General features: G+C 37.2%; 2 protein-coding genes across 2 annotated transcripts in view; both read right to left on the bottom strand.

The window, feature by feature from the left end:
- The window catches only part of OTOGL (otogelin like), a 109,538-nt gene extending 89,387 nt beyond the window's left edge, over nt 1-20,151 (bottom strand). Inside the window, exons 1-10 of the mRNA XM_070754953.1 lie at nt 20,073-20,151; nt 19,459-19,498; nt 16,419-16,467; nt 13,282-13,342; nt 12,238-12,336; nt 9,875-10,029; nt 8,306-8,427; nt 5,387-5,592; nt 4,685-4,812; nt 3,940-4,046 (exon numbers count right to left, since the gene is read on the bottom strand). Coding sequence (XP_070611054.1) covers nt 3,940-4,046; nt 4,685-4,812; nt 5,387-5,592; nt 8,306-8,427; nt 9,875-10,029; nt 12,238-12,336; nt 13,282-13,342; nt 16,419-16,467; nt 19,459-19,498; nt 20,073-20,151 — 1,046 coding nt within the window. The remainder of the gene's footprint in view (nt 1-3,939; nt 4,047-4,684; nt 4,813-5,386; nt 5,593-8,305; nt 8,428-9,874; nt 10,030-12,237; nt 12,337-13,281; nt 13,343-16,418; nt 16,468-19,458; nt 19,499-20,072) is intronic.
- Nucleotides 20,152-24,608: 4,457 nt separating this feature from the next.
- RPS16 (ribosomal protein S16) lies at nt 24,609-27,396 on the bottom strand. Its single transcript, XM_070754647.1, has 6 exons — nt 27,296-27,396; nt 27,143-27,195; nt 26,430-26,531; nt 25,663-25,759; nt 25,025-25,072; nt 24,609-24,801 (listed from the first exon to the last, which is right to left on the bottom strand). The coding sequence occupies exons 2-6, from the start codon at nt 27,188-27,190 to the stop codon at nt 24,656-24,658; spliced, it is 441 nt and encodes a 146-aa protein (XP_070610748.1). The 5' UTR covers nt 27,191-27,195; nt 27,296-27,396; the 3' UTR covers nt 24,609-24,655.
- Between the last annotated feature and the right edge of the window lie 291 nt (nt 27,397-27,687).

Raw genomic sequence — 27,687 nt, 5'->3', positions numbered from 1 at the left:
GCGGCTCGCCTGGAACGCCAGCAATGTCGCCGGGCCGATTGCTGAGCGGGGGCGGGGTGCGGGAGGAGGCAGCGCCTCCCCCCGGACCCCTCAGGCCGCTCCGCCCGGGATGGGGCTCGACCCGGGTGGAGCGGCCTGAAGGGTCCTGTGCGGCGCTGCCTCCTCCCGCCCCCGCCAGCCGCGGTTCCGAGTTGGGGGGTGGCTTCTACGTGGGGGGGGGGCGGCGGCCGGGTCTGGCTCCCGCCGCTGACGCGCCCCTCTGACGCACCAGACCTCTTGTCTGCCCGGCCCGAGGCACGAAATCGCTGCTTATGCCAGGCGGCATTGCTTGTGTTCCAGGCGAGCCGCCTGGCATAAGCAGCGATTTCGTGCCTCGGGCCGGGCAGACAAGAGGTCTGGCGCTCCCACGGGGAAAAGACGGTGGCTTAAGCCCTTCCCTGTGCTCCGGAAGCCGCTGACGCGCCCCTCTGACGGCATTGAAAAGGCGCGATGCCGGAGAAGCGAGCGATCCGGGAGTCCAGGACAGTTTTGCGCAAAAATGGCAGCAGGGAAAAATCAGCCGGGCTAACGGCCGCGGCTCAAAAAAGGTTGGGAAACACTGAGATAGAGAGAAAGTGAGAAAGAGAGAGTGAGAGAAAGAGGGGGAGAGAAAGAGAAAGAGAGGGATAGAAAGAGAGAGAGAGTGAGAGATGCTCAGTGAGCCTTTTTTGAAGTTGCCTTTCTTTCTTTCTTTCTTTCTTTCTTTCTTTCTTTCTTTCTTGCTTGCTCTTTTTCTTTCTCTCTTTTACCTTCCCTTCCTCTATTTCTTCTTTTCTTTCTCATTCCCACCTTCTTCCCTCCCTCCCTCCCTTCACTCATTCCTCTCTTACTCTCCCCTTTCATAAGTTTCCTTGCTTCCTTCCTCTGTTCCTGTCTCTTCCCCCTTTCTTTCTTTCTTTCTTTCTTTCTTTCTTTCTTTCTTGCTTGCTTGCTTGCTTGCTTGCTTGCTCTTTTTCTTTCTCTCTTTTACCTTCCCTTCCTCTATTTCTTCTTTTCTTTCTCATTCCCACCTTCTTCCCTCCCTCCCTTCACTCATTCCTCTTTTACTCTCCCCTTTCATAAGTTTCCTTGCTTCCTTCCTCTGCTCCTGTCCCTTCCCCCTTTCTTTCTTTCTTTCTTTCTTTCTTGCTCTTTTTCTTTCTCTCTTTTACCTTCCCTTCCTCTATTTCTTCTTTTCTTTCTCCTTCCCACCTTCTTCCCTCCCTCCCTCCCTTCACTCATTCCTCTCTTACTCTCCCCTTTCATAAGTTTCCTTGCTTCCTTCCTCTGTTCCTGTCCCTTCCCTCTTTCCTTCCTTCCTTCCCACCCTCCGTCCATTCATTCACCCATTCCTCTCTTGATCGCTTAAAGCCGGTCCCTGGTGCAAAAAGGGTTGGGGACCTCTGTCCTACAGGATTGGGTGGCAGAGAAGTTGAACATATGTAAATTTAAAAGTTTAAGAAAGTTTACAAGTTAAGTGAAAGAAACTTCATTATTCATTTATATGTACATGTACATTTCTTCATTAAAAACATGTCTTTCTGCATAATTTAGACTAACTTTGTGAGTTTTTTGAGGGCTGGAACCAATTAAAATTATTTACATTAATTCCTATGGGGAAAAGTCGTTCGAGATAAGAGCTGCTCGACTTAAGAGCCCAGGTCCGGAACGAATTAAACTCGTATCTCGAGGTACCACTGTAGTAGTTTGGGTCTTGTATTGTATTCTATTACTATGTTTCAATGGTTATAGAGATTTCCTTAAGTGGAATAGAACGATCTTCTTTCTTGGAAAAGTGTTTAGAATAAAAGCCAATGATGATAATTTTTTAAACCTTTTATCACCAAAATTAAAAGCTTCCAATAATTTAACCTGTGGTATAATATTGCACAATGTACAATTTAGTAATACGATACAATAATCACATCAAGGATGGGTATGCTATTTTGCATTGAACAACTTTCTTACAACATATATCACATTAAATGTATATCATGAGAAATGATGAATCAATATAATTCATAATTATTTGCTATTTCCTTTATTAAACCAAGCAGCAATAATTCTTTTTAATAATCAACGATTAACGATTAACCAATGTTAATTAAACTGCAGAATTAACAAACGTTGTTATTGTCTATATTCATTAACATTCACTAAATGTTTCAGAAAAATGAGTATTGATTCTGTTTCAGTAAGTGGCAACACAGAAAATAAACTTATTAATTAAATCCACCTAGGAAATCCACTAGGAAATATAGTTCTCCTGTGAAATTTGGCCTTTGGAAAACTCTTCACCAAATCTAGCCCACAAGTTATTGAGATACAGGCATCAATTCTGAATCATAAGGATACCAAAAAGATTAAATGTGCATTGTAGCATGACACACAACAATACAAGTTCTGCCCTTTTGTATCATGAATTGCACACACAAAGGAAAACTTTGTATCACAGTAGCCACAATAGACATTTTATCAGCTTACTTCTCCCACGGATGACTATCATTTAGAAAAAAGTTGGAGGAGGGAGAACTGTGATACCCAAGGAGAGAATGAAAATGGAAGGACTAAACTATTTAATATCTACATGAAACCGCTGGGTGAGATCATCCAAGGGCATGGGGTGAGGTATCATCAATATGCGGATGATACCCAGTTGTACATCTCCACCCCATGTCCAGTCAGCGAAGCAGTGGAAGTGATGTGCCGGTGCCTGGAGGCTGTTGGGGACTGGATGGGTATCAACAAACTCAAACTCAATCCAGACAAGACGGAGTGGCTGTGGGTGTTGCCTCCCAAGGACAATTCCATCTGTCCGTCCATTACCCTGGGGGGGGGAACTACTGACCCCCTCAGAGAGGGTGCGCAACTTGGGCATCCTCCTCGACCCACAGCTGACATTGGAACATCATCTTTCGGCTGTGGCGAGGAGGGCGTTTGCCCAGGTTCGCCTGGTGCACCAGTTGCGGCCCTATTTGGACAGGGAGTCATTGCTCACAGTCACTCATGCCCTTATCACCTCGAGGTTCGATTACTGCAACACTCTCTACATGGGGCTACCTCTGAAAAGTGTTCGGAAACTCCAGATCGTGCAGAACGCAGCCGCGAGAGCCATCGTGGGGCTTCCCAGATTCGCCCACGTTTCTACAACACTCCGTGGCCTGCATTGGCTGCCGATCAGTTTCCGGTCACAATTCAAAGTGTTGGTCATGACCTTTAAAGCCCTACATGGCATTGGACCAGAATACCTCCGGAACCGCCTGCTACCGCATGAATCCCAGCGGCCGATAAGGTCCCACAGAGTTGGCCTTCTCCGGGTCCCGTCGACTAAACAATGTCGTCTGGCGGGCCCCAGGGGAAGAGCCTTCTCTGTGGCGGCCCCGGCCCTCTGGAATCAACTCCCCCCGGAGATTAGAACTGCTCCCACCCTCCTTGTCTTCCGTAAACTACTTAAGACCCATCTATACCGCCAGGCATGGGGGATTTGAGACACCTTTCCCCCAGGCTTATTATAATTTATGTTTGGTATGTATGTGCTGTTTGGTTTTTTAAATTGATAGGGTTTTTAGTTTTTTCTTAATATTAGATTTGTGCCTGTACAATATTGTTTTATCACTTGTTGTGAGCCGCCCCGAGTCTTCGGAGAGGGGCGGCATACAAATCTAATAAATTATTATTATTATTATTATTATTATTATTATTATTATTATTATTAAAGTAGCATTAAACTAGGGATACTTTGGAAGCAATTTGTTTCTGGCTATTCTGTTGCAAGTCGAGAGGACATTTCTTTCATTCTTACTGTAATTAAGAGACGTTACAGTAGATGTGTTCCACTGTGTTAGAGTAGAGAAAGGCAAGGTAACAATAATGGGGGCTAATAAGCCTGAAAAACAAAATAAAAAAGTACATCCAACTTACCTACATAAGTCATTCATACAGCTGGAAATGTAGGGATAAGGATCTATGCTCTGATGACAACTTAGAAAAGGAAACTGCAAGAGTATTTGGCACTTGAAGTAGATACTCTAAATGTAGAATGAAAATAGTATTGAAATATATTCACACATGCCTACATTTATATAACATTAAACATTCAAAAAATTGAGTAGCATAGTGACCTAGTTGTGAAAACTCTCTCCTTCCATTCAGAAGGTTGAGAGCTCAATCCTAAGTAGCAGCAAGTGCTTCTCTCTTAGGGTGCAAAGAAGGCATACCTGTTACAAACTCTGCATGGTGTCAGGAAGGGCATCTGACCAGTAAATGTTTAGCTTCATCTAATTGCCACAACTCTATCCCAAATTAAGGGATTACATGGTCGCAAAGAGAGTTTAAACATGCAAAATATTTCCTCCATTCCAAGGATATTTTATTTATAAACCTAGCCTTTTGAAAATCCAATACACTTTTTATTATATCAGTTGTGCTTATTGTAGAGATATAACCTGAGCTATCCTATATACACGGCTGAAACATAATGCAAGATGTTCTGTAAAATACTTCCGACTCTAGTGCGTTATTCCTCATCATAAATCAAAGAGAGTCCCTCCAACAATATATCTATTTTTCAAGGAAAGAGAAGGGAAAACCAGCTTTCTTCTACTTGTGGCTCTTGAGCTCATAAAAATAAATATTTTATATGAAAATTGCAATCTAAACCACTTACCTCATAAGATTCTGCATCAATGTTGCAAGGACTAGGAAAACTAGATTCAATAGCTACACAGGTTGCATCATCTGGGATTTGTACAGCCCAGCTGTTAGCAAATTTAGCTACATCTTCTTTATAGTCACCTATTTAAAACATACATTTTATATATAGCCCAGCATATACAATAGGATATTCAAAGAGTAATTATTGAAATGATATATCCCTAGATTGTAAAATATGCATGTTATGAATAATTCGTTAAAATAGATACCATAATGCATCTGCCATCACATCAATTTGAGCCTTGACATGGAGTTATAATAACAATAACAATAGCTGGTATTAATATATCATATTAATGATGGACAATACCAGCTAAGAAATGTCCAGTTTGAAATTTTCCTTACACATGAATTCATTTTAGTAGTCTTAAACAGTTTATGCCATTTCAAAACCAGTCCTTATATGCGATAGGCAGATGACACCACTGATGAAATAAAGTCATCAGAATGATAAAGATATTATGAATCTTGAATACATTATATCACTGTTAAGCAATTATATAGTTTTCACCACAACTTGTTAAAAGTATGCAATTACCATCCACAACAGATTCAATAGCCTAGTAATATTCTCTGACAACAATTACAAATAAGTAGAATGCAAGGAAGTGGGTAGGGTTTATCATCATATATTTTAGCATGGTTATTTGCTTACTATTTTGTAATATGAGATCATCTGATGTGTTGTTATTATAATTTCCACAGAGACCACATGTTTTTCCCTTGTGATCTTCTGTCAATTTAATGTAAATCCCAGAGTTTCCATCCCAAGCTAAGGAAAAGCCAAATGTAGTTTTCACCAAAATATAATTTGCTAATTTTTCAATGAAAATGTTTCCAATTGTTTGGGGCAAAGACAATCTGAAAAATAAAATAAATTCTAATTTAAAGATGTCAGCTAGCTATTATCATGCTATATTTTACCAATAAATATACTGTTTCCTTTAAATATATATATAATAGTAATATAATATTGAAATTGTATTTTTATACATAAAATACAACTTACAACAACTGCATTTAGTTTTATTTATTTGAATCCATTTTTATTTTTCCATAAAACAAATATTAAAGTTTGTTAATGTGATAATGTTATTTCAAAGATATTAAATTAGCATCAATGAGATTCCCTTCCTTAGCTGGTTGGGTATGATCACACTCCTCACCAAATTGGTGAACTTGCAAATAGGATACTACCATGAGTTCATTTGGTTCATAGTTGCCCCCAAGATGTCGGAGACAATCATTTTGGAGCTTGCGTGGCTAAACAAGTGGACTCCTACCATCAAATGGGAGGACAGCTATTGAAAGCTAACCATGAGCATCGGGCCTTTATCCCCAAAAGAGAAGCAGAGCAGCCCAAAGGAGACAAAGCCCCCAGGGTCAGACTGGACCCAGCTGGCACTCCTGGGCTTGAAGCCAAAGCCCTGGGCTCCTAGCAAGTGCCGGTAGAATACTGAGATCTGGAAGGGGTCTTCAGTGAGGAGGACTCAACTACCTACCCCCTCACTATGTTATAAAATTTGAGCCAGGGACCACACTCCCAAAACCAAAGATGTATTTAATGACCCCAAAAGAATTGGAAGAGCTAAGGAGATACATCAATGTCAATCTAGAGCAGGGTTTCATCCAACTGGCAAAATTGAGGGTAACAGCCCCCATGCTCTTCAAAGAGAAGAAATATGGGGGGGCGGGTCAGATTGTGCCTTCACTTCCAGGGGATCAATGCCATATGTGTGCAAAACACATACTTCCCTCCCTCTCATGAAGGACTTGCTAAACCATTTAGCAAGATATTTATCATATTTTGATTTGAGGGATTTGAGGCAAGATATTTATCAAAATGGATTTGAGGGAAACATATACATCAGGGAGGTGTACAAATGGAAAACAGCCTTTAACTGCCTTTTGGGGAGCTTCGAATTCTGAGTGATGCCTTTTGGTCTACAAGGGCCCCTCTGTGGTCTTCATGCAATTCACCAAAGAGGTGCCTCAACCTCATTTATACAAGGGGATACTCATTTATTTGGATGAAATTCTCATCTTATTGAGACTCTAGAGGAGCATGTGAAGCTAGTGCGACAAGTCTTAGAAAAACTTCTGGCTGCCAAGCTGTATGCAAAACTTTCCAAATGTGAATTCCACAAAACCTCTTAGACTACCTGGGATATCACATCTCTAACAAGGGGATAGAGATGGAAAAGTGAAGGGAAAAGTGAAAGTGGTGCTAGACTGGCAAGCCCCCACGCACTTGCAAATTTCAAAGCTTCTTGGGCTTTGCAAACTTCTATTGGCAGATCATCATCAGAAATGGCACTGCCACTAATGGAGCTGCTAAAGACAGGTCCATCACCCACAAAGTCAAAGGCAAATCAGCTAATCGGGTGCCAAAAGGTATTCGAAATGCTGAAGTGACTTTTCGGTCAGGAACCAATCCTGCGGCATCCTGACTCAGAACAGCAGTTCATAATCCAATCTGACATCAGTGTTGTGGCTGTGGCAGTGATGCTATTGCAGAAGAACAAGAAGGATCAACTCCTGTCAAATGTATGAATGCAATGGTAGGATAATACATCCATTGTTATGTAGATTACCAGCAGGACAATTGGTCAGAACTACTACCTTTTGCAGAAGTAGTGTATAACAATACTGTTCATAGCAGCACTGGACTAACTCCCTTCCGGGTTACCAGTGGCATGGCATTCCCTGTTATACACTATTTCTGCAAAACACTGCTCCCGAGTGTTTAGGGGTCAATTGCAATATCTAATCCATTGGAAGGAATACTCATTGTCAGAAGCTATTTGGGTGAAAAGTTGAAATGTAAAAGCTGACAAGCTAGTGAAGCAATTCCACAACAAATATCCAGACAAACCGAAGAGTTCTCCTGGTGGGAGGGGTGGTTAAGAATGCTGTATTAATCCCCTATATTTCCCTTTTTCTTTTCTTGTAGGACACAGTCTTTTCCTGAGGGGACTCTGCCTGTCAGTCCGACACTATTTTGGGGGAGGGCGGGTCTTTGTCCTGCCATACTTTATAGTCTTTTAAGATGCATTCTTTACGGTGGGAAGATGGGAGGGGAAATTGCATGAGGGCTGTATGTTTATAGCCATAACAAATTCTTTCTAGATAGTCAAGGTCATCCTTTGTCTTCACACTTATGCACCTGCACAAAAGGAGATGGGTAGATCCTGCCAAGTTGGCAATTGGTGATTCATCAACATGAAGGCCTTGGGGGAGTGGGGACAAGGCTTGAACTTTCAACAGGGTGGAGAAAACCTGGGGACTTCTGATTCAAATTTCTTCCAGATGTACCAACATTGCTCTGCTAATAAACTGAAAGTTTGAGGAATAATTTGCCTCGGACTCTGATTTAGTTTTGGATTCTATTTGAAATCTTGACACTCACACAATCTTGCTAGGAAAAAAAAGAGATTCTATTCCAGGGTTTGTGACTCCATGTCAACTAGAATTGAATATTTTCATCATCAAACTTTCACCATAAGAAAAATAATTTAATAATTTCCCTATGAATACTTAAGAAATGTAAAGAAAATATTTCAATTGTTTTTACCTGATTCTACCCTTTCTAACTTCATGTCCAAATATATTTATTTCATCCTGATTTGAAAAGAACAAGCTTATTGACCGTGAACAAGAGTACACTGAACCAGCACAGTGAGGACTGTTATTAATCTTAAAGAGAGAAGAAATAGATAAGAATATATTTTAAGTATTACATACTATACAACTTATTTTTCGAAAGAAACAAACTGAAATATTTGGAGCAGTTTTTCAATAGCATATTCTCTCTAAAGAAAAACTGTATGCATATTAAGTTAACATGTATAATATATGGTATTTTCCACTACCAGATCATATGCAATCTTATAAAAATAGATTTAGATTTAGAAGTATAAAACCTATATTGAGATTACTCTAATGATTACCAATGGTTCCAGACCCAACTCAAGGTGCCAATTTTAACTTTTAAAACACTGCTTGGGTTGACACTTGTATTTAAAAGTTCATCGCTCACCATAAGTATTCTCTGCTATTTAAAAAAAGATGCAATAGCACTGGGGCGCTTCAGATCAAGCATTATTTTAAAAAGCTTCTTCATTGTGTTAAGTTATCTAAAACAATAATAAAGCAGTCTTTAAAAAATAAGTCTAAAAATTTGAATATTCTATAGACATTTATAGTTATTTATAGGTAAGCCTCCTTGCAGCAAAAAAACCAAACAGCCAGTTTCAGTCTTTGGCTCTCCGTGCAGCTTTAGTTTCACTTTCATTTTAGTATATGGACTTGCCGGCAACTTCAATCAATCAGTGAGTGTTGGGAGGCAGATAATCAGTGGCTTCTGCTAATCAGGCTCTGCTGCTGTTTGCTGCAAGGAGGTAAATTGCTGGCAGGCAGAGACCAAAGAGTGGGGGTAGGGTGAGGCTACATTCAGTGTATAAGATGCACCAACGTTTTCACCCTCTTTTGGAGAGTGAAAAAGGTGCATACAGAAATTGGCATTTTCCTCTATTAGGCAATATCTGAATTGATTTTTGCTTCCACCATAAGGAAGTTTTCTTATACCTTTCCTTGTTAAAAAAAATTGTGTGATTCAAAACCTTATAGATATTACACCTATCTTCCCAATCTACTAGATAGATGCAGACTACTAAATCCCCACCTTCTACCTAATGCGTTTAAAATTAGGTCTAGAAATAACAAAATCCTGTCAAATCCATGTGAAAGTTACAAAATGAAATGTATAAGAATTTCTAGACCAATTTCCAGGGATTATTGGAAATGAACAAAATAATTCTATAATACTAGAAACAATATTGACTAATGTAATTAGAGTATACTTATCACTTCCTCATTTTCCTATCCTTTTATATAGGCTGCCAGAACCCTTTTCAACCTCAGAACCAAATAATTGTTAATGGCTCAATGAATGGACTCATAAATCCACAAACTGAATTATAGAATAGTAAATACTGTAAACCACAGAATGGAAATAGTTCTTTATCTTTCCATACCATAATCTAAACCAGGTTTGTTACACAGTACAGAAAAATCTTTTACATAACTGGGAGAAAATAGCATGCTGTTTTCAGGTCTCTCTTGACCTAATTTCAAGTCTTACCCACACAATGTACTGAGGTTCTGGATCACTGCAATCTTTCACAAAAATATATGAGCAGTTTCCTGGGAAGTAGTAATAGATGCCATCAAATGTTTCAAAGTGATATTGTCCCCATGATTTGCAAAGCCCACCTCTGTCTTTGCCAGTGTTTGGAACTAAAGAAAACAAATATATTTGTTTGCAAGCCAAGCCAATAGAAGCAATAATTTCAGATGAGTGTTGCTCATTGCGAAGATATTCATCACATTATGTTGTTAAAAAAAATATACTTGAAACATCACAATATAATCAGATGTTTAAAAACAACCTATGGATGGAAATGTAAACAAATAAAAATAAAGTAAGGAAATTTGATAATATGTGCTCTGAAGACAAACTAAAGTATATAACTAGATAATATTATAACTAGATTAACTTCCTGAATATTTCCTGCCATAGCTGTATTTCTCAAAAGAGCTGGCATCTTTTCATCTTCCTTCTTCAGGATGTTGCAAGGATATGAAAACACTGGTGCATGAAAAATAGTGAAGATTATCTATGCAGATTGGGATTTTCCAGAATAAAAATTGGAATTGTATTCTAAGCAGAGGCTTTTGCAAGATTATTGCAAAAGAGTTAAATTTAAAGGATGTCACCACAAACTTTGTGTGACTGTGGCATCACAATACAAATAAGGGACTAGGCTTGCATCACAATAAGCAATTTCCACCCCTCTACGGATGCATCTGCTAATAAAATGAATGATGAAGCTATAAGGTAGTAAATGCAATACTACACTTTTATATCTAATCTTGGAGTATAAGGATGAAGGAATGGGAATCATAAAGGGCAAACAAAATAATGTACTCCAATCTTAATCAACCCTTCTCAAACTCCATTTTTAAAAATCTGAGCAGAACTTTGAACCAAACCCTTTTCTTTTTTTCCTTTTTTTTGTATCCCCTTTTAATCCCCTTTTCCATTTTATTCTTTCTATTCTTCCTTGTAGGAAGGAAGGACTTTGTTAGAAAAATAAAAGGGTTATTGGATCAAACTTTGGACACTTGACAACTGGTCCGTAGTTATGATGATGGCAATGTCCCAGGGTTATGTGAACATTTTTTGGGATCTTCTGACAAGCAACTGCAGGGATTCACTTAACGACTGTGGCAAGAAAGGTAGTAAAGTGAGGCAGAACTCACTTAATAACCATCTTAGTCAGGAGATAGAAATGTTGGCCTCCATTGGGGTCAGAACAGAAGTCGAGGATTATCTGTCTAACCAGTGCACTCTTTTAGAAGCAGATCAGGAGTCCATTTTGAAGCTCCACAGAAAACATCTAGGGGGGAAGGCAGGTGGTCCTCAACTTACAACGGTTCATTTACTGACTGTTCAAAGTCGCAACAGCCTTGAAAAAGTGACTTATGCCCCTTTTTCACACTTACAACCTTTGCAGCAATCCCACGACCACGTGATCAAAACTTGTCCACCGTTTCATATTTATGACCGTTGCAGTGTCTTGAAGTCACATGAACCTTGTTTGCGACTGTCTCACAAGCAAAGACAATGGGGGAAGAAGGGGGAGAAGCCAGATTTGCTTAATTACCCGGTTTCTAATCAATCCACGCCCAGGCATGAAAATGTGCCACTCAGACATTATACTTTTTCACCCACACCGAAAAAAAATTAGAGGGAACATTATTGGGGACCATAACTGTAATGTAAAGATCCATATCATATTCTTTAATACTTGATCATTTCCCTGATCTATTAAATACAGATTAGCAATTGTTTTAATGGCAAATCTTTGAGGATTGAATTCAAGGCTTTTACATTGCATACTGTCTCAGAGATTCATATTGTGCAACTGTTCAGTTAAAATGTTTGGGGTGGGTGGGTGGGAATGAGATAATGTTGGGGAAGGAATGTGAGAGCCATTAATTCATGAAAGAGTCTGTAAATGAAAACTCTGCCCTGGGAAAGTAGTAAGCATACTTTAAGAGTCTTAAAGAAACCCCACCTTGATTCTGTGTGGCATTAGACAGGACAGAAGGAAACTGGCAGACTTTCAAGATTTTGTAATAATTATCCCTTACACAATAAAATAGAGTTCCATTGGTTCCTTCAATCTGTTTCCTAAATTGGGCTACCTTGAAGATCTGACATCAATTTAGCTAACTCCAAACATTTAAATCCTAATTTAAAGACCTTTTAAACAGTTAAAAGAATGTCATAAGAACAAAACAACAATTACAAATTACATTTAGGCATAGCAGTACTTATATCTTTGCCAAATGTTAGCTTGAATTATTGAAACATGAAATTGAATTATTTTTGCAATATACCTACAATAAAAGTGCCTCACACCTTCTCCTGTAACTTACTGATTTGGCAGCGCTGCCCCTGTGCCTGAAATATCTCACAGTCACAAGCTCCTGTCTTTGTGCAAACTGCTCCATTAAGACAATCTTGAAAACAAGAAGCTGCATTAAAAAACAGACAGATGTCAATCAGGGCTCAGAATAGAGGAACTTCTTAAACAGGCTCTGGTGCTTCCCAGACCTGTTTTAGTTCTGCATATCCAAGGAATTGATGGGTTGAGAAAGATTGCCCAAAATAAATATACATAATCTTACAGATAGCTTTCTGTTAAATTTATTCTCCTTCATATAAGCAGCTCAAGTGTGTTCTCTCTTCTTAAAAAGTTATTTTATTTCTGCAAAAATCCACAATTCATAAATTAATTCTTTCTTGCAATTAAGGTGAAACACATATTTAATTCCTTTTTTTAACATCTGGGAAAGTTCTCTGAAAGCATTTTTCATCCAAAGGTAAAAAATATTATCATGCAACTGTGTATAAATTTGTGGATGAAATGTCTAAGCTCGCAATTTGGAATAATCAGCAAAGATGCAATAAAGAAAAATTATTTTATCACAGCAAAGATAATTGGAAACAGAAAATAACAGAACTGGTTGATGAGTTTGTGAAAAAAAACAGTTTTCACCCACTCACCCACAGTTTAATGCACTGATAAATATTGATGCATTTTATTATACTGCCTGATTATCTTCTGCCTTGGAACACAAGTCAGTAATTAGATTTTTTATTTCTTAACCCATAAATACTCAGTGGGAAATAGACCTGGGCCCCAATTAGAGAGTCAAGTTCTTTCTTGTCATGTTAAAGAAAAAATCTGCTCCAGTTGATTTATTGTAGGTATGTGGAATGGAGGGAAGATACCTTATTCTTTCCATCTGTTTTGAAATTGGATTTGATCTTCATGTCAATACCCCATCTATATTTGAAGCATTCTTCCAACTATTAAAACAGCGAACTTGTCAAATATTCACATTAACAGCTGTGAAAAAAATGACAATTATACAAATATATGTAATTATAGTTAGCTGGGTTATAATGTTACTAACCTCTTGATGAATTCTGATCCTCAGAAAATACATCATGAACATCTGATGAAACAGTGGTTGTCTATGAGAGGAAGGGAGAAAAACAAGCAAGTCTCTCATGAGTATCCAAATCAAAAATAAATCAGCAAAACTTAAAATTACATAAATTACAATGTACAGTATTTGTAAAAAATGAATTGCTTTAAGTTTATATAAAGTTGTTCTCAGGGGAAGCTCAAAGCTTTTGGCTGGTTAACAATGAATTCAGATATAATTTCATTCAATATTAGGAAAATAAAAGAGACTTTCCAATACTGAACACCACCAAAGTGAAGACATTTAAAAGATACATGATTCTTATATTAAAAATGAAATGATGCTCCATAGTTAAAGTATAGATAAAAATGTAATGTTATATGTACAGTGTGACTTCAGAAATTTGCTGCATTACTGAAATTTCAGTGATGTTTCTTGTATTTTAACTACATTTACTAAATCTTTCTAAACCACTTCTGCTTTTTGAATAAACTACAGTTTCCACAAAATGCTATGCCCAAAACAAATAAACCATGATATAATTTATTGAACTATAAACCAAGTCAGCATCTCCACTTACTTAGTTGAATAAATAGTCTCTTGCAACATAACCTGCCTTGACAGGAAAATAAAGCTCTCATTGCAGGCAACAGGTCCTGGGAAAGAGCAAGTTGCGAATGGACAAAGCTATGGGTGTTTCATAACCTGTCCTGCATGTTCTAAGCTTGTTTCCACTTTTTTCTTGGATGGAAGAAATATTCAAGTATTAACCACCAGGGTTGAAGGAACATTACCTATTCTAACTGAATGTGGAATAAAGACACCATATTATCTGGGTTGGTCCCACTATGAAGGCTGACCTAAATGTTTTGCGTGTTCCTCCCATCTAAAAGATAAAGTACAGTATGTGATGATTAAATTATTTGCACATTTAAGCTAATATGAATTTGATTTTAGAAGGCTGCTCAGTCTTCATCTACAGTGGGTATAGAAAGTCCACACACCACTGTTAAAATGATAGGTTTTTGAGAAATAAAAAAAAGTCAGACTAAGATAAATCACTTCAGAATTTTTTTCTGCCTTAAATATATAAGCTGCACAAGTCAACTGAAAAACAAACTGAAATTGTTTTGTGAGGAAAAAATAAAACAAAAACAAAGTGGTTGCATAACTCTTCATACAGTAGGGATATGACTATGATGTTCAGCTGTTTTTCTGACATTTACTCTGAAAAATACGTTGCTTCTTACAATAAAAGCCATCATCCGCAAAGGGTTTACAAAGCATCAAAGGGATTCTCATTGTTAGAAGTTATCCATCTGGACACACACAAAATTTCCAAGGCATTGGCTCTACTATGGAACACAGTGAAGACAATCATCAACAAATGGAGAAAATATGCCCTAACAATGACATTACAAATGTCACTGTTATGCCATATATTTCTCCATTTGTTGATTATTGTTTTCACCATGTTTCATGGTAAAGCCAATGCATTGGAACTTTTGTGTGTTCTTCTCCAGACTAATACTTTCCAACAGTCAGATCCCTTTGATGCATTGTAAATTCTTTTAGTAAGTCTCATTTTTTTACATATCAAAATGCTGATCTTTAACAGGGGTGTGTAGACTTTCTATACCTGCCATGGATGAGGACCCAGCAGCCTTCTTAAATCAAACTCATGTTAGCTTAAATGTGTAAGTAATTTAAGTTTATGAAAAACAAGATGTCCCTATAGCAACATTGAAGGAGCTGCAGGAATTTATGACAAGTACTAATTGTATGCTAGATGCTATATTCTTCATATGCAGGTAGGGTGGCAAGATGGAAGTCTTTTCTTTAAAAAATAACCAAAAACACTCAAGCCTGGCTATATTTTGCAAAACCCTACATCAAGTATAACAAAAACATGTGGGGAAATGTGTCCTGGTCTGATAAAACCAAGGTTGAACTTTTGAGCCATAATTGTAAAAAATATGCTTGGTACCAAAACAACATTGCACATCATCAGAAGTATACCATACCCACAGTGATGTGATGGCAGCACTATGCTTTGGGGCTGCTTTTCTTAGCTGGAACTGGGGGTTAAGTCAAGGTGGAAGGAATTGTGAAATATGAACAATCAATCAGTCAATTTTGGCACAAAAGCTTCAGGCCCCTGGTCAAATGATGAACATGAAGAGGAATTTAATCTTTCAACATAACAAAGTTTCCATATAATAATTCCCCAGAACAAGATAAAAGGTTTAGAATGATCCAAAATTGGTTCCAGCTGAATCCAATTGAAAATCTATTGGGTAATCTAAAAATGCCCTCCCTGACAGAACTAGAGTGCTATTGCAAGGAAAAGTAAGCAAAAACTCCCAAGGCAAGATGTGCCATGCTGATAGATTCCTACCTCCTATGATTGAATATGGTCATAAAATCAAAAGGACGTTCAACAAAGTATTAGTTTAAGAGTGTGCATCTTTATGTAACCCCATTATTTTAAGTTTTTAAAATTGTTATTTCCACTCCCTCTTGTACAACTTAGATGTTAAAGGTGGCCAGAATTCTGAAGTGATTGATCGTGATCTGATTTTTTTTCCAAAAACCTGGCATGTTAACAGGAGTGGGTAGACTTTTTTTATCCACTGTATTGCAGATTAAACGAGACACTTAAATAGTGAGAAGATTTTTCACAAGTACAGTATAACATTTGTTTTTATGAATCTATTGTGGAAGAGAGAAATGTTGCATATGAAAGAGAGCTCATCTACGGTTTCCCAATTATGCATTTTGCAAAGCACCAACAAAATTCCTTTTTGTCTACACTCACAAAAGAGATAAAATGAAAGATGCTTTTTTTCTATTTCATATATGTATCACTTAGTGCATTAGGGTGATTAATTTAATAAGCTATTCAAAAAAAATGAATGGATAGTTAAACATAGGTTGCATTTTGAGAATTACAGGAAAATAGCTTATGGAAAAACTACTCCACTCAATCCTGCTGTGATATTCACATTTCCATTCTGTTTTACAAAGACTTCATTGTAGGGATAGCAAGCACCCTTTGTTGGCAAATGTGTGTGTGTGCGTGTATGTGCCTTTTCTCTTCTTCCTTTTGAGGTATAGCCTACCTCAACTGCTAAGAGATCTCCTTTTTGAGGAACTACAGTAAATTCATTCCTGAAAGAAAACAAAGAGTATCCTTTATAATCAAAGGTTGTGAATAAACAGATTCCCGTGAGAGAGGTGCTTCATTTTGATTTATCTCACTTCATCAAAGACACCTTTCTTAAGCTAAGCTTTTCAAAAAAATTTTTTAAAGAAACAGTTAATGTGCAAGTTTGTTTTCCTTTTCATCCCCTCTTTTACAAGTTTAACAGATACCAATCTTTTGCTCATGGACATTAATTATAGTTAGAAATACTAGTCGCCAGAGAAAAATCAGTAAGAGTTGGATACATTTAATAATTGAAAAGAAATACAATAAGGAAATTAAAATTGGAAAAGGCAATGGGTCAGTATGACAATCAGTAATTTTAAAGTTCATTGGGTCACTGAAACTCAGGGTCATGCACTACTACATTTTAAGCTCTGCAGGGATATCAGGTCTGCTTACATTCTGCCCCTAATATATAAATTTCTAGGGAGACCACTCTGTGTGAGCAATCTTCTAGAAGATTTGAAACTGTTTGTTTGTTTGTTTGCTTGCTTGCTTGCTTGCTTGCTTGCTTGCTTGTTTGCTTGTTTGTTGGACTTTTATGCCGCCCCTTTCCGAGGACTCGGGGCTATGAAACTACCACCTGTACAATAGTCAAATTCTGTGTTGCAACAATGAAAATAAGGCTTAACTAGTTAGAAAATAATTATTTATGATTAACTGATCACTTTAGATTTAACACATTCTAGCTATTTTGTTTTTAGACAATATATATATATAACTTCATAGCCTTTAATATTATAGATTTACGGTTGCATAACTAATTCATGTACCATTATAGTAGTTTATGTCACATTTCTATGTGTTAGTTTAACATTGTTATGCTAGTATTTATCTCATCTATTTGACTGTACTGTGGTCTTGTCTTTTTTATGGAGGGAATTTTTGCTGGTCATTGACTGAGTAAATTATCCTTATTATCAGGGTACAAGTACATAACACATTCAGAACTCATACCACCAGTTTGCATATATTAACTACTGCAATTCAGTTCCTCTCTGTGGTTGGTTTTCTAGATCTGTAACTTGCATCAAATTAATTTTATCTCATCAATGATTTGGTAGGAATTTCTTTCCCAAAAAATCCTTAAAGTTAGTAGTCAATTTATAACCACAATTGAGCTCAAAATTTCAGCTTCTGAGCAAGGCAGCTAAGTTAATTGTGCCCCATTTTATGACATTTTTGCCACGCTGTTAAGTGAATCGCTGCACTGTCAAGTGAATCATGCAGTCATTAAGTGAATCTAGCTTCCCCCATTGACTTTGCTTGTCAAAAGCCGACTGGGATGATTATAAATGATGATCACATGACAACAGGACAGTGCAACTGTCATAAATACATGCCAGTTGCCCAGTGTCCAAATTTTTATCCTGTGACCATGGTGATGCTGCAATCATAAGTATGAAAAATTGCCAAATATTACCTTTTTTTAGTGCTGTTGTACCTTCACTAAATGAATGGTTGTAAGTTAAGGACTGCCTTAACTACCACTAAGATAAAGATAAAAGACTCTCTTGAATCAATTTTAGTTACTTAGTGAATATTTCATTTACTTTTCTTAGCAACAATATGGAAATGGCCCCAGCCCTCCAGGATATAATTTTCCACTACCCGTGTTAATTGGTTGCATTTCTTAGTGATCTCAAATCTGCTTAACTTTTCATGGTAAATCAAGATTTCCAAATACAGGTAGTCCTATATCTGTTATTAATATTAGAACAATTATCACCTCTAATCTTAGGAAAACATAGGTTTCAGGGTAACAATGGGGCTAATAATAAGAGTAATAATGGGACCCGCACAACAACAAAAAGTAATCTGAAAGATCTAGTAAGTGATTCAAATCTAAAATCAAGTTGCTCTTATTAGATAGCAGTAAGGTGGAAATCAGTAATCTAAGCATAATCTTACTGATTTTGCTTTTGTGCAGTTGGTGTTGTGATGAAAATGCTGACAAAAATGTAAATTTGTTTTATGGATTACTGTAGAAGTAAATTGGTAATCTGTCCAAATATTCAAGTTCGTATTTTCTAATATATAAATTATCAGCAAATCCTTTTTAATTTGCTATGAAAATTAAGCACTTATTTTCACTATTTACTTATTTTAAACTTACTTAGACCTTAGAACTGGTGAACATATTATCTGGCTGGCTTTTATAATATTTTATACTAAAGTCCTTCCCTCCCTCTCTCCCTCCTATCTATATCATCAATATATTTTTCATAGTACTGTATTGCATTTCCTCTGTGACCTGGGATTTGCAACTTCAACACATTTGCGTGATACCAAGCTAGACATATATGACCTAAGGCAGTGTTAAAATGAACCCCTCACGGGTCTGAAAAATCAAAGTTATTTGCCAATCTATGTTTAAAAAATAATACAATATTAAAATTCCACCAGTCATGAAGCAACAAATGCATCAATTTTCATTTTAATATGGCAAATATAAATAAATACAACCCATAAAAACAGGAGCTCTTTGAGAGTCCTCAGCCCTGAGTGGGGAAAAAATGTTTAAGAAATATAGATGAATCTAAGACAACAGCTAAGGGATCCTGTGCTTGATTTATGTGAGCCATATGAAATAAGGATTAACAGAAAATGCCTAAATTTTCTTAAAACATGCTAGTATAATTAAGACTTTTTGTAACTCAGATTTCTCTGTTTCCAAGCAGTATCTACAACCATGCTCTTTCAAATATAAAACTTGTGTGCCCTATAAGAATTTCTGAAATTATAAATTTATTGTACTAAATATATTATACAAATATCTTTAGATAATACTTCTCTGACAATTCATGCTTTGAAAAACACCGAAGTTATTGAAAAGTTGTTAAAACAGCTTTGTTTAGATTTTTTTACAAATTCTTAAACTTCTAAATATTAGTAGTGTGTTGTATTACCCAACATGAATGTGTTAGTATCAACAAACATGAATTAAAACTCACCTTGCAGTTCTTTTTACGAGATGTAAGTCACAGATAGACTCTAGTGTACAAAAATAGCGAAAATAATTATTTCCCTCACACTCTTCTGAAATTTATATTACTAATCTGAGCTCTAAAGGCAGCCTTTTACTGAAGTTCAGCTATTAAAATTACAACATTTGGGGTGGGGGAGTTCACAACAGGAGATTGTTAAATATTCTATTAACTTCCAAAACAAATAAGAATGACAAAATTATCCATAGTATGCTATTGCTAATTAAACATTTATGCTGACATGCCAACACATTGCAGTTAACTAGTTTCTAGCTACTATGAGTTGGGGAAATGTTATGGAGAAGAGTAGCACATGTGGAATACAATCTATTAAGTTATATTTCCTTTGTACAGAATAGGACATAGTTCTTAATAAACATTACTGATCTTTTTAATCCAAATAATATCTTTGAACTCTCTTTTTAATAGTATTATAATTACAATTAGTTTCAAAGAAAGGATAAAATAAAGTACTTTTTTATTTTTCTAAATGTTACTTTTTCCATAAAGGGAAAAAATGAAGAACATATTTATAAGTGTTTTTAAGCAATGTTAAATTTAAAAACAAAACAAAGACTTACCTTTGAAGGTTAAAAACAGAATGTGAACCCCCAAAATATGCCACAGTATCATGAAATTGATTTTTCTCACTACGTTCATTTCAGTGCAGCAGCTTAAGGTAAAAATATTGTCCAAATTGGTGCCCTTAATTAAGAAGGCATTTTAAAAGTCACTATCATTTGCAGGCTCTATCCAGTTAGATAAAATAAAATGTTAGGTAGTGGTGGGCAATGAAACTAGCTTGTCGCATATAGCTTTTGAGCTTTGAAAATGTTGCAGATGCTTTGGCCAGGCTTTTCTCATTAGCAATGCATGGCAACAACCTGTATCAGTATTAGTTACATGAGCCTCTACCCTCCTACTCCTCTGTGAAACTGAATCAATCCTTTATAATACTTGGGGAGAGCAGACCTGGCAAGCCACAATACTTAAGAGATCGTTTTGCATGTCAACTTTGAAGCTTCTAGCAATTGGGATCCACTGTCATACATAGAGATAGAGATAGAATTCAAGCATTTAGAAAAATATTTGAAAAATTATTACTAATGTTTTCAGAGTGCAAATAACTAGTAAGCAAGCAAGTTGTAATCCCTGTCCTAAAAGTGGAACAGGTCTTTCTTTCTTTCTTTCTTTCTTTCTTTCTTTCTTTTTTTCTTTTTTTGACATTCTAATAGTCTGTACAAGGAATCTAGGATGATATTAGGGCGTTTTGACAATTTCCAATCCATTCTCTCCACCAAAGTGGTAATTTGAAATTGATTTTTCCATTTGCTTTTCTGATATTAGCTATTTTATAGAGCTTTCTGATTACCATGGATCACATTTTGGTGCTTTCCCAGTCACTGTTCCCTTGCACAAATAGAATAAAGTTTAGATCAATTTTATTTTAAACTGATACCAAGCTTAAATAATTTCTGGTGGAAAATCCTTATCAACTACTTGACATTGTTTGATACATTTCATTAACAAACTACTGTATAAGGTAACGTTCTAATGGAAACAAGGCAGATAACTCCAGTAGTGAATCAACTTAGTGCATAGGAATATATTTTATTATTTGACAAGAGCATTAGAAACCTTTCTATATTGACATTACAGGATACTCCTTCACTTTGAAATATGATTCTGTTCACATTTGTTGGAATGTAGTGCCAAATCTATTATTTTGTTCCTTCAGCTCATTTTCCATTTTTTTCTATTCCTTCTTCACTACTCAGCAATTGCTGCAATTGCAGAAATGTTTGGGGCCTAGATACTGCTTTGTTAATAGAACACTGAAAAGTTGTTCAAAAAGATGAGCAAAGAGCAGCAAACACTTATCTGTTCTAAACACTCATCTGTTTGGAAAAAAAAAGCCATTTTGTTCCTGTGCTTTAAAATGTTTTATGCTATTAGTTAGGGTAATTCTTCCTAAGATTTAGAGGCAACTGACTCAGTATGATTTTGGGCAGCTTACATCAAGTAAAAACCATGAAGAAAAAGAAAGAACAGCAAGGGAACCCTGTGTGTCTCGAAATTCTTCATTTCTATTTTATTTAGAGCTGGAACAAAAACAGTATTGTTTTTTAATAAAAAACAGAATTATCTTCCATGGGAATAAAACTGGAACAGGATGGTCTCATACATACGATTACAAGTATCTGCTAAGGTGGAATGGTGGCAGGTGCTTGCCCCCGTGGCTCTGAGTGCCAGCGGAGTCCAGCGCAATTCTGCTACTGCAGCTGTGCAGGTAGCAGAATCACGTGCAGAGATGCAGGTATGCCTGTGTTTCGGTGAGGTTTTTTGCTTCCGCTCGCACAAAGCAAAAAAAAACCCATTGAAAAATGGGCACACCTGCAGATCCATGCACGATTCTGCTACCAGCACAGCTGCAGTAGCAGAATTGCACTGGACTCCGCTAGCACTCAGAGCCACGGGGGCAAGCACAGGTCACCGCTCCACCTTAGCAGCCCACCTCTGACTGAACAGTGTGACTTAAGCAGCTTAAATCTTCCACCTAATGTTCCATTACACACTTAAAAGCATCCTTTTTAAAAGAAACATATTTGAGCAGACCGTCATGGTTCTGAATAATGCTCCCAACCAATTCAAGACACTGAGGCCTTGACTTTCTCAAAAAGACTCCAGCTGAATCTTGGGTTTAGCTAGTCGTTTTGAGAGTTGACACATACAGCATACAAATGTGTACACATACATATTCCCAGAACACTGAGACAATGGAAAATTTTTCTTTTCATACTGATAGGAAATGTTCTAGAATGTGGCAGAATTTTATTATCAGTAGATAGGAAACCATAGCGAAGCCCACAGCTTAAGATGCAAATTTAGGAAAATGGGAAAACAAATATTTTATCTGTCTGCCTATTCATCTATCTTCTTTATTCTTTCTATCATTCATATTTATATATAGTGTGGAGGTAAGACACTTATAGCACTCCTAAGGCTGGTCTTTTAGAACAGTTGTGTTCAGTACACTGAGCCTAGCTCAGCGTTTTTCCGAACAGGCCTAGGCCTTCCTCACACAGTATGCCTATGAAGGGAGCCTGACTAGGCCAGTACAGAGGCCTTTGATTGAGCATGGCATGGCCTATGTCAGTGATGGAGAACCTATGGCACAGGTGCCACAGGTGGCACAGGGAGCCATATCTGCTTGCACGCAGGGTGTTGTCCTAGCTCAGCTCCAATGTGCATGTGTGTGCCGGCCAGCTGATTTTTAGTTTGCAGAGGCTCTCGGAGGGCGTTTTTGGCTTCCAGAGAGACTCTGGGTGGGATGGGGAGTTTTTACCCTCCCCCGGCTCCAGGGAACCCTTTGGTGCCTGGGGAGGGCGAAACATGAGCCCATCTGAAGTTGGGAAATAGGCTATTTCCAGCCTCCAGACGATGTTTGGGGTGCAGGGGAAGCTGTTTTCGCCCTCCCCAGGCATTGAACTATGGGTGTGGGCACCCTATGAAGCGAAGGGAGCCTGATTAGGCCAGTAGTTCTTTGATTGAGCGTGCCACAATCTAAGTGGATCATTCACCCCTACAGCTTCGGCCCATGTTCCCAGGAGCATCCTTCACTCCAACACATCATGCAAAGAACAGGACCACTCCACCCAGGCAAAACAGGTATGAAGGCCAGAGTAGACCCAGCCTATTTCAGCAGAGGTGGAGGCGGCATAGCATGGGCCAGCTCAGGGATTTATGTTCCAGTCCGTTTGAGGAAATGGTAAAATGGGTAGTGGCAGAGGCAACTAAATTTCTCAGCTGTCCATCAGGGTCCATACCTAGGATTTGAACAAGGTCCATACACTTTTAAAACTCTGTAAATAAAATTGCAGATATCATTCATTCCTTTTCCTACCTAATACAAGATTGGTATAAATACCTGGGCAACACTGGATAATCAACTAGTTACAGATATATGAAGCTTTTGTATCCACTTAAGAATTCTTTTAAATATAACAATCTTCCCCAAGCTCTAATGAATTGATGCATCCAAGTTGTTCTCTTAGTAAAATTGAAGCATTTTTCTATTACTTTATTCCATGATTTTTTTCTACTTCCAATAAAGCTTTCAGTTCAGGGACTTCTTGCTCTTTCATTCAAATATTAATCAACCTAACCTCATTTAACTATTCAAAATCAGTGTCCTTTACAATAGCAATAGCACTTATATATCGCTTCACAGCCCTCTCTAAGTGGTTTAGAGTCAGCATATCACCCCCAACAATCTGGATCCTCATTTTACCCAGATTTGAATTGGTGAACTACAGCCAACAGAAGCAGTTTGAAGTACTGCACTTTAACCAGTGCCACCAAGGCTTATAGTTAGGCTATCAAAGGAACTATGGAGAATATGACAAAAATGGTGTTTGGAACATCCTTTAAAATATATTTTATATGTATTGGTGAAATTAAATATTTTTTCATTATAAGGGAATTATAAGCAGAACTGAGAACTTTATGTGCAAATCTGTTAACACTACAAACTAATATCTGATATAGAATCTGGCAATAAATTACATGGATTACATGGGAGATATTTCTGTAGTTTAAAAATAAATTATACAAACAAAACTTAGTAATTCTAATTACTATTTTACTACTGTCCAGAATTCCATATATGCTGTTACACTGCGGTAAAAATATTTACCATTGAGTTTAAGATAACAATCTATAGCATGCACTGAATGGAGGACTTTGTTCCAAAATGTCTGCAAGTTTTGAAAAAAACTATGTAGTTGAAGTAAAGCCAAAGAAACTGGAAATAGGACATATTTCTTATTCACACCAGATAGAATTAAGTGCTAACCCAATTTATTGTATTTTTATATAGAACTACATTTTATAATGTTGAAGTTTTAATGCATGTTGAATAAACTCTTAAGACTGCACTAAAAGAAAGTGTTGAATTAAGCTAACTCTAATCATAGATACATTTGTATGCTGCCCTCCTTGGAAAGGGGCGGCATACAAATCCAATTAAACTTGAAACTTAAACTGTATCCTACATATGAAGCATTCCCCTGAAACATCACAAAAACAGATTGAAATATAGTTCTCAGAAACACAAGTTATTTATTAAATTTTATCCTTTATTTCAAATAGATAGAGTTTCCTTTTAACGATAGGATTTTTGGTAACGTGCACGAGCACCAGGTCCACCAAACTTCTTGGATTCACAACGTCGAGGATCAGCAACTAACAAGGTCCTGTCATATTGGATGAGGATATCCTTTATTTCCTTCTTAGAAGCTTCATCAACATCTTGAGAAAAGTAAAACATCTGTATTAGACTTTGAAGCTATTGTTTATAATTATAAATAAATATAATCAGTCCTACAACATTACTCAGAAATGGTAACTTATAGGAAGCATCGAGAAACAAAATCTTTGAAGAAGCACTTAATTTATATGATCAATATTGCCTTAGAAAATACATGAATGCAATGAAAAGCAGCAAAAAAAAATAAAGTTAATGAAAACTTACATTTCTGGTAATAAGCCACCAATGCTTTGGAAATAGATTGCCGAATTGCTGTAGGAGAAATAAGTAAAATAAATTGAAACAAAAATGCTGCTAGTAAAAGTTAAATCAGATATTTTAAATGTGGAGTCTTACTTCTGATTTACTTTAGTATTTATTTTTATCTCACTTTTATTTTTTCAAAAAACTCAATGTAGCAAACATATACTAAAACATATTCTTCCTATTTTCTCCACAACAACTAGTGGGTTGAGTGAAGTGCGATTGGTCCAAAGTGATCTGGCTGACTTTCAAGGCTAAAATTTCAAGCAGGAGTCATAGTCTCCTGCTTTCTAGTCTGGTGCTTTAATCTCTAGAGCAAACTGACACTGGTATCTATACATATGTATAAACAATTAAAAACAGCAATAATCTGCTACAGAGCAAATCACTAAATACAATATAGCACACTTCTCTAAACTTGTAAATCAGGTGGACTATCAATCAATCTAGGTAGGGGCCAGTAAAATACATTTGAAATATCCTGTCAGAAACTGATCAATACAGGTGAAGTGGTAACAGATTTTTCAAATATACATGTTGTTATATTTGAATAGTTGATACATTTAATGATATACTTTTCTGCTGTAAAATGCTCATACCATATATCTGGGCCACATGACCACCACCCTTCACACGGACTCTTATGTCAACTCCTGCAAAGCGCTCTTTGCCCAAAAGAAGTACTGGTTCAAGCAGCTGGGAAAGAAAAAGCATTTAGTTATAGTCCTACACAAGTCCCATTTAATGCACAAACATCTCAGTAAATGTACCTTAGATTTCTAGAATACAAGCTATTTTTTGAATTTATTATTTTTACATCACCAAGTGAAATTATAGTAAATATTCTGTTTTCATCTAAGAAACTTATATCTTGCCCCTCTTAACAATTCACCAAGTTATTTCATTGTATCTCAACACAGTATCCTTAAATAACTCCTCCAAGAGTTACAACTAACTTGCATGCAATGATACAGAAACATTTGTTTTCAATCCTTTACAACTTTTTAAATTACTGTATTCCAGCACAAATAGCACTGTTTAGTCTTGGTATGTATACCAAGACTAAACAGTACTATTAAGAGAAGTCATTTAAGCAAACAGCAATACAACTCTGGGCCTAGTTCTCCAAAAATGTATGTAAAACATTGGAACTTTAATGACAATGTGATTCTGAATATAATAGATAAAAAGGGTTTTACAAAAATGCCGTGTATTTATCAAGGGACAATTCAAACCCATTTGAATTTCTTTCTCCTTTTACCAGAACTATAATTTTTAAAGAAAAGTGGGGGTGGGTGAACTGAAAGAAACTTATTAGTTTATACATGCACACAAATGCATTATATTTACACAGAAAACCACTTACTTTATATTGGAGAGTTCTGGGTTCAATCATTTCCAGAGGCCGTCCATTTACTTTAATAAGCCCATTTCCTCTTTTACAGTGAGCAACTGCAGTAGCAGTTTTCTAAATGGGGGTTGAGTTGATAATAAAAATATTAGGCAAAGTTATAGCACTGTATAAAATATAAACATCCAGAATATTCCACTACAACATACATCACTGTTAATTATCACTGCGTGTATACACACACACATATATATTGCTATTGAAATCAATCAACTGAAGCTTTTATCCCCTCACTTGTTGCCACAAAGAAACCTAAATTATATGTGCAATTGTCAGTCAACTGTAGGAAACTCAAAAAAGGAACCCAGTGATTACAAGATGTAATGAGAATGTTTTGAGATAAGTACGGTTTTTTGCGAAGCCACTGAGCTCATGCTAAACATTTATTTCTTATTTATTAAATGTGTTTGCAGCCCATTTCGCCTTCAGACGGCTTGCGGCAAGGTTTAGGCCAAACCCCGACACTCAAATGGGAAAACGTGGCTGTGGAGGAATGGCATCGCGCGCGCAGAAAGTCAGAAACGATGGATACTTCTCAGTGCCGGAAAGCCGGCCGGGCCAAGGCAACTTTCGAGCAACAGGCGTATCCCGATGCCCCCTGAATTTCTCGACCTTTTTACAGTGGAAGAGACGAGTTAGGCCCGTTCGAGCAACCACGCGAGCCTCACCTTCCTGCCGAAAACCTGAACGCTCTGGAGGGGCCCCTTAGCCGGCATGGTGCCTGAAGGAGAAAGACAAACCGACAAAGAGAGTGAGTGACCAGGCCGAAACTTCCCTCCACCCCGACAAAGCTTGGACGGGCGACAGCAACACCCACCCACCTTCTGCAAAAGCAGCAGCAGCAGCGAAAGAAAGAAAGAACAGGGTTTCCCAACTAACTTTCCCAGGGGCCGGCTCGGCCGAAAAAAGGTTAGCGTCACTTCCGGAAGCGCGATGCCGCGCTTTCCGGCAGCCGCTCTGGCTTCTGGTTTGTCTTCCAGCTCTCGTTTCTAATGGGTGGGGCGGCTTGGCGGAATACGCAAATACGTTTCGGCGATGTCTTTCAGTGACGGAATCGGACTCATTCATTCCTCTTATTGGCGGTGTCTCTCTCCGCCTCCCCCTTAAAGTATGATTTCTATCTACTCATTTTAACCATGAAGAGGTGGCTATCAAAGATATACGGATAAGTATAGTATTCACGTGTAGTTACACTTCAGCATATTACACTGTG

Source organism: Erythrolamprus reginae, chromosome 6, assembly GCF_031021105.1.
Source record: "Erythrolamprus reginae isolate rEryReg1 chromosome 6, rEryReg1.hap1, whole genome shotgun sequence".
Classification (NCBI taxonomy): Eukaryota; Metazoa; Chordata; class Lepidosauria; order Squamata; family Dipsadidae; genus Erythrolamprus; species Erythrolamprus reginae.
This window is presented reverse-complemented; position numbering and strand designations above follow the sequence as displayed.

Excerpts from the sequence above, each read along its gene's own strand:
- RPS16 (XM_070754647.1), bottom strand. The coding sequence starts at position 27,190 with ATGCCGGCTAAGGGGCCCCTCCAGAGCGTTCAGGTTTTCGGCAGGAAG. Across the intron at positions 26,532-27,142 it reads TTCAGGTTTTCGGCAGGAAG|AAAACTGCTACTGCAGTTGC; the intron begins GTGAGGCTCGCG and ends ACCCCCATTTAG. Across the intron at positions 25,760-26,429 it reads CCAGAACTCTCCAATATAAA|CTGCTTGAACCAGTACTTCT; the intron begins GTAAGTGGTTTT and ends TTTCTTTCCCAG.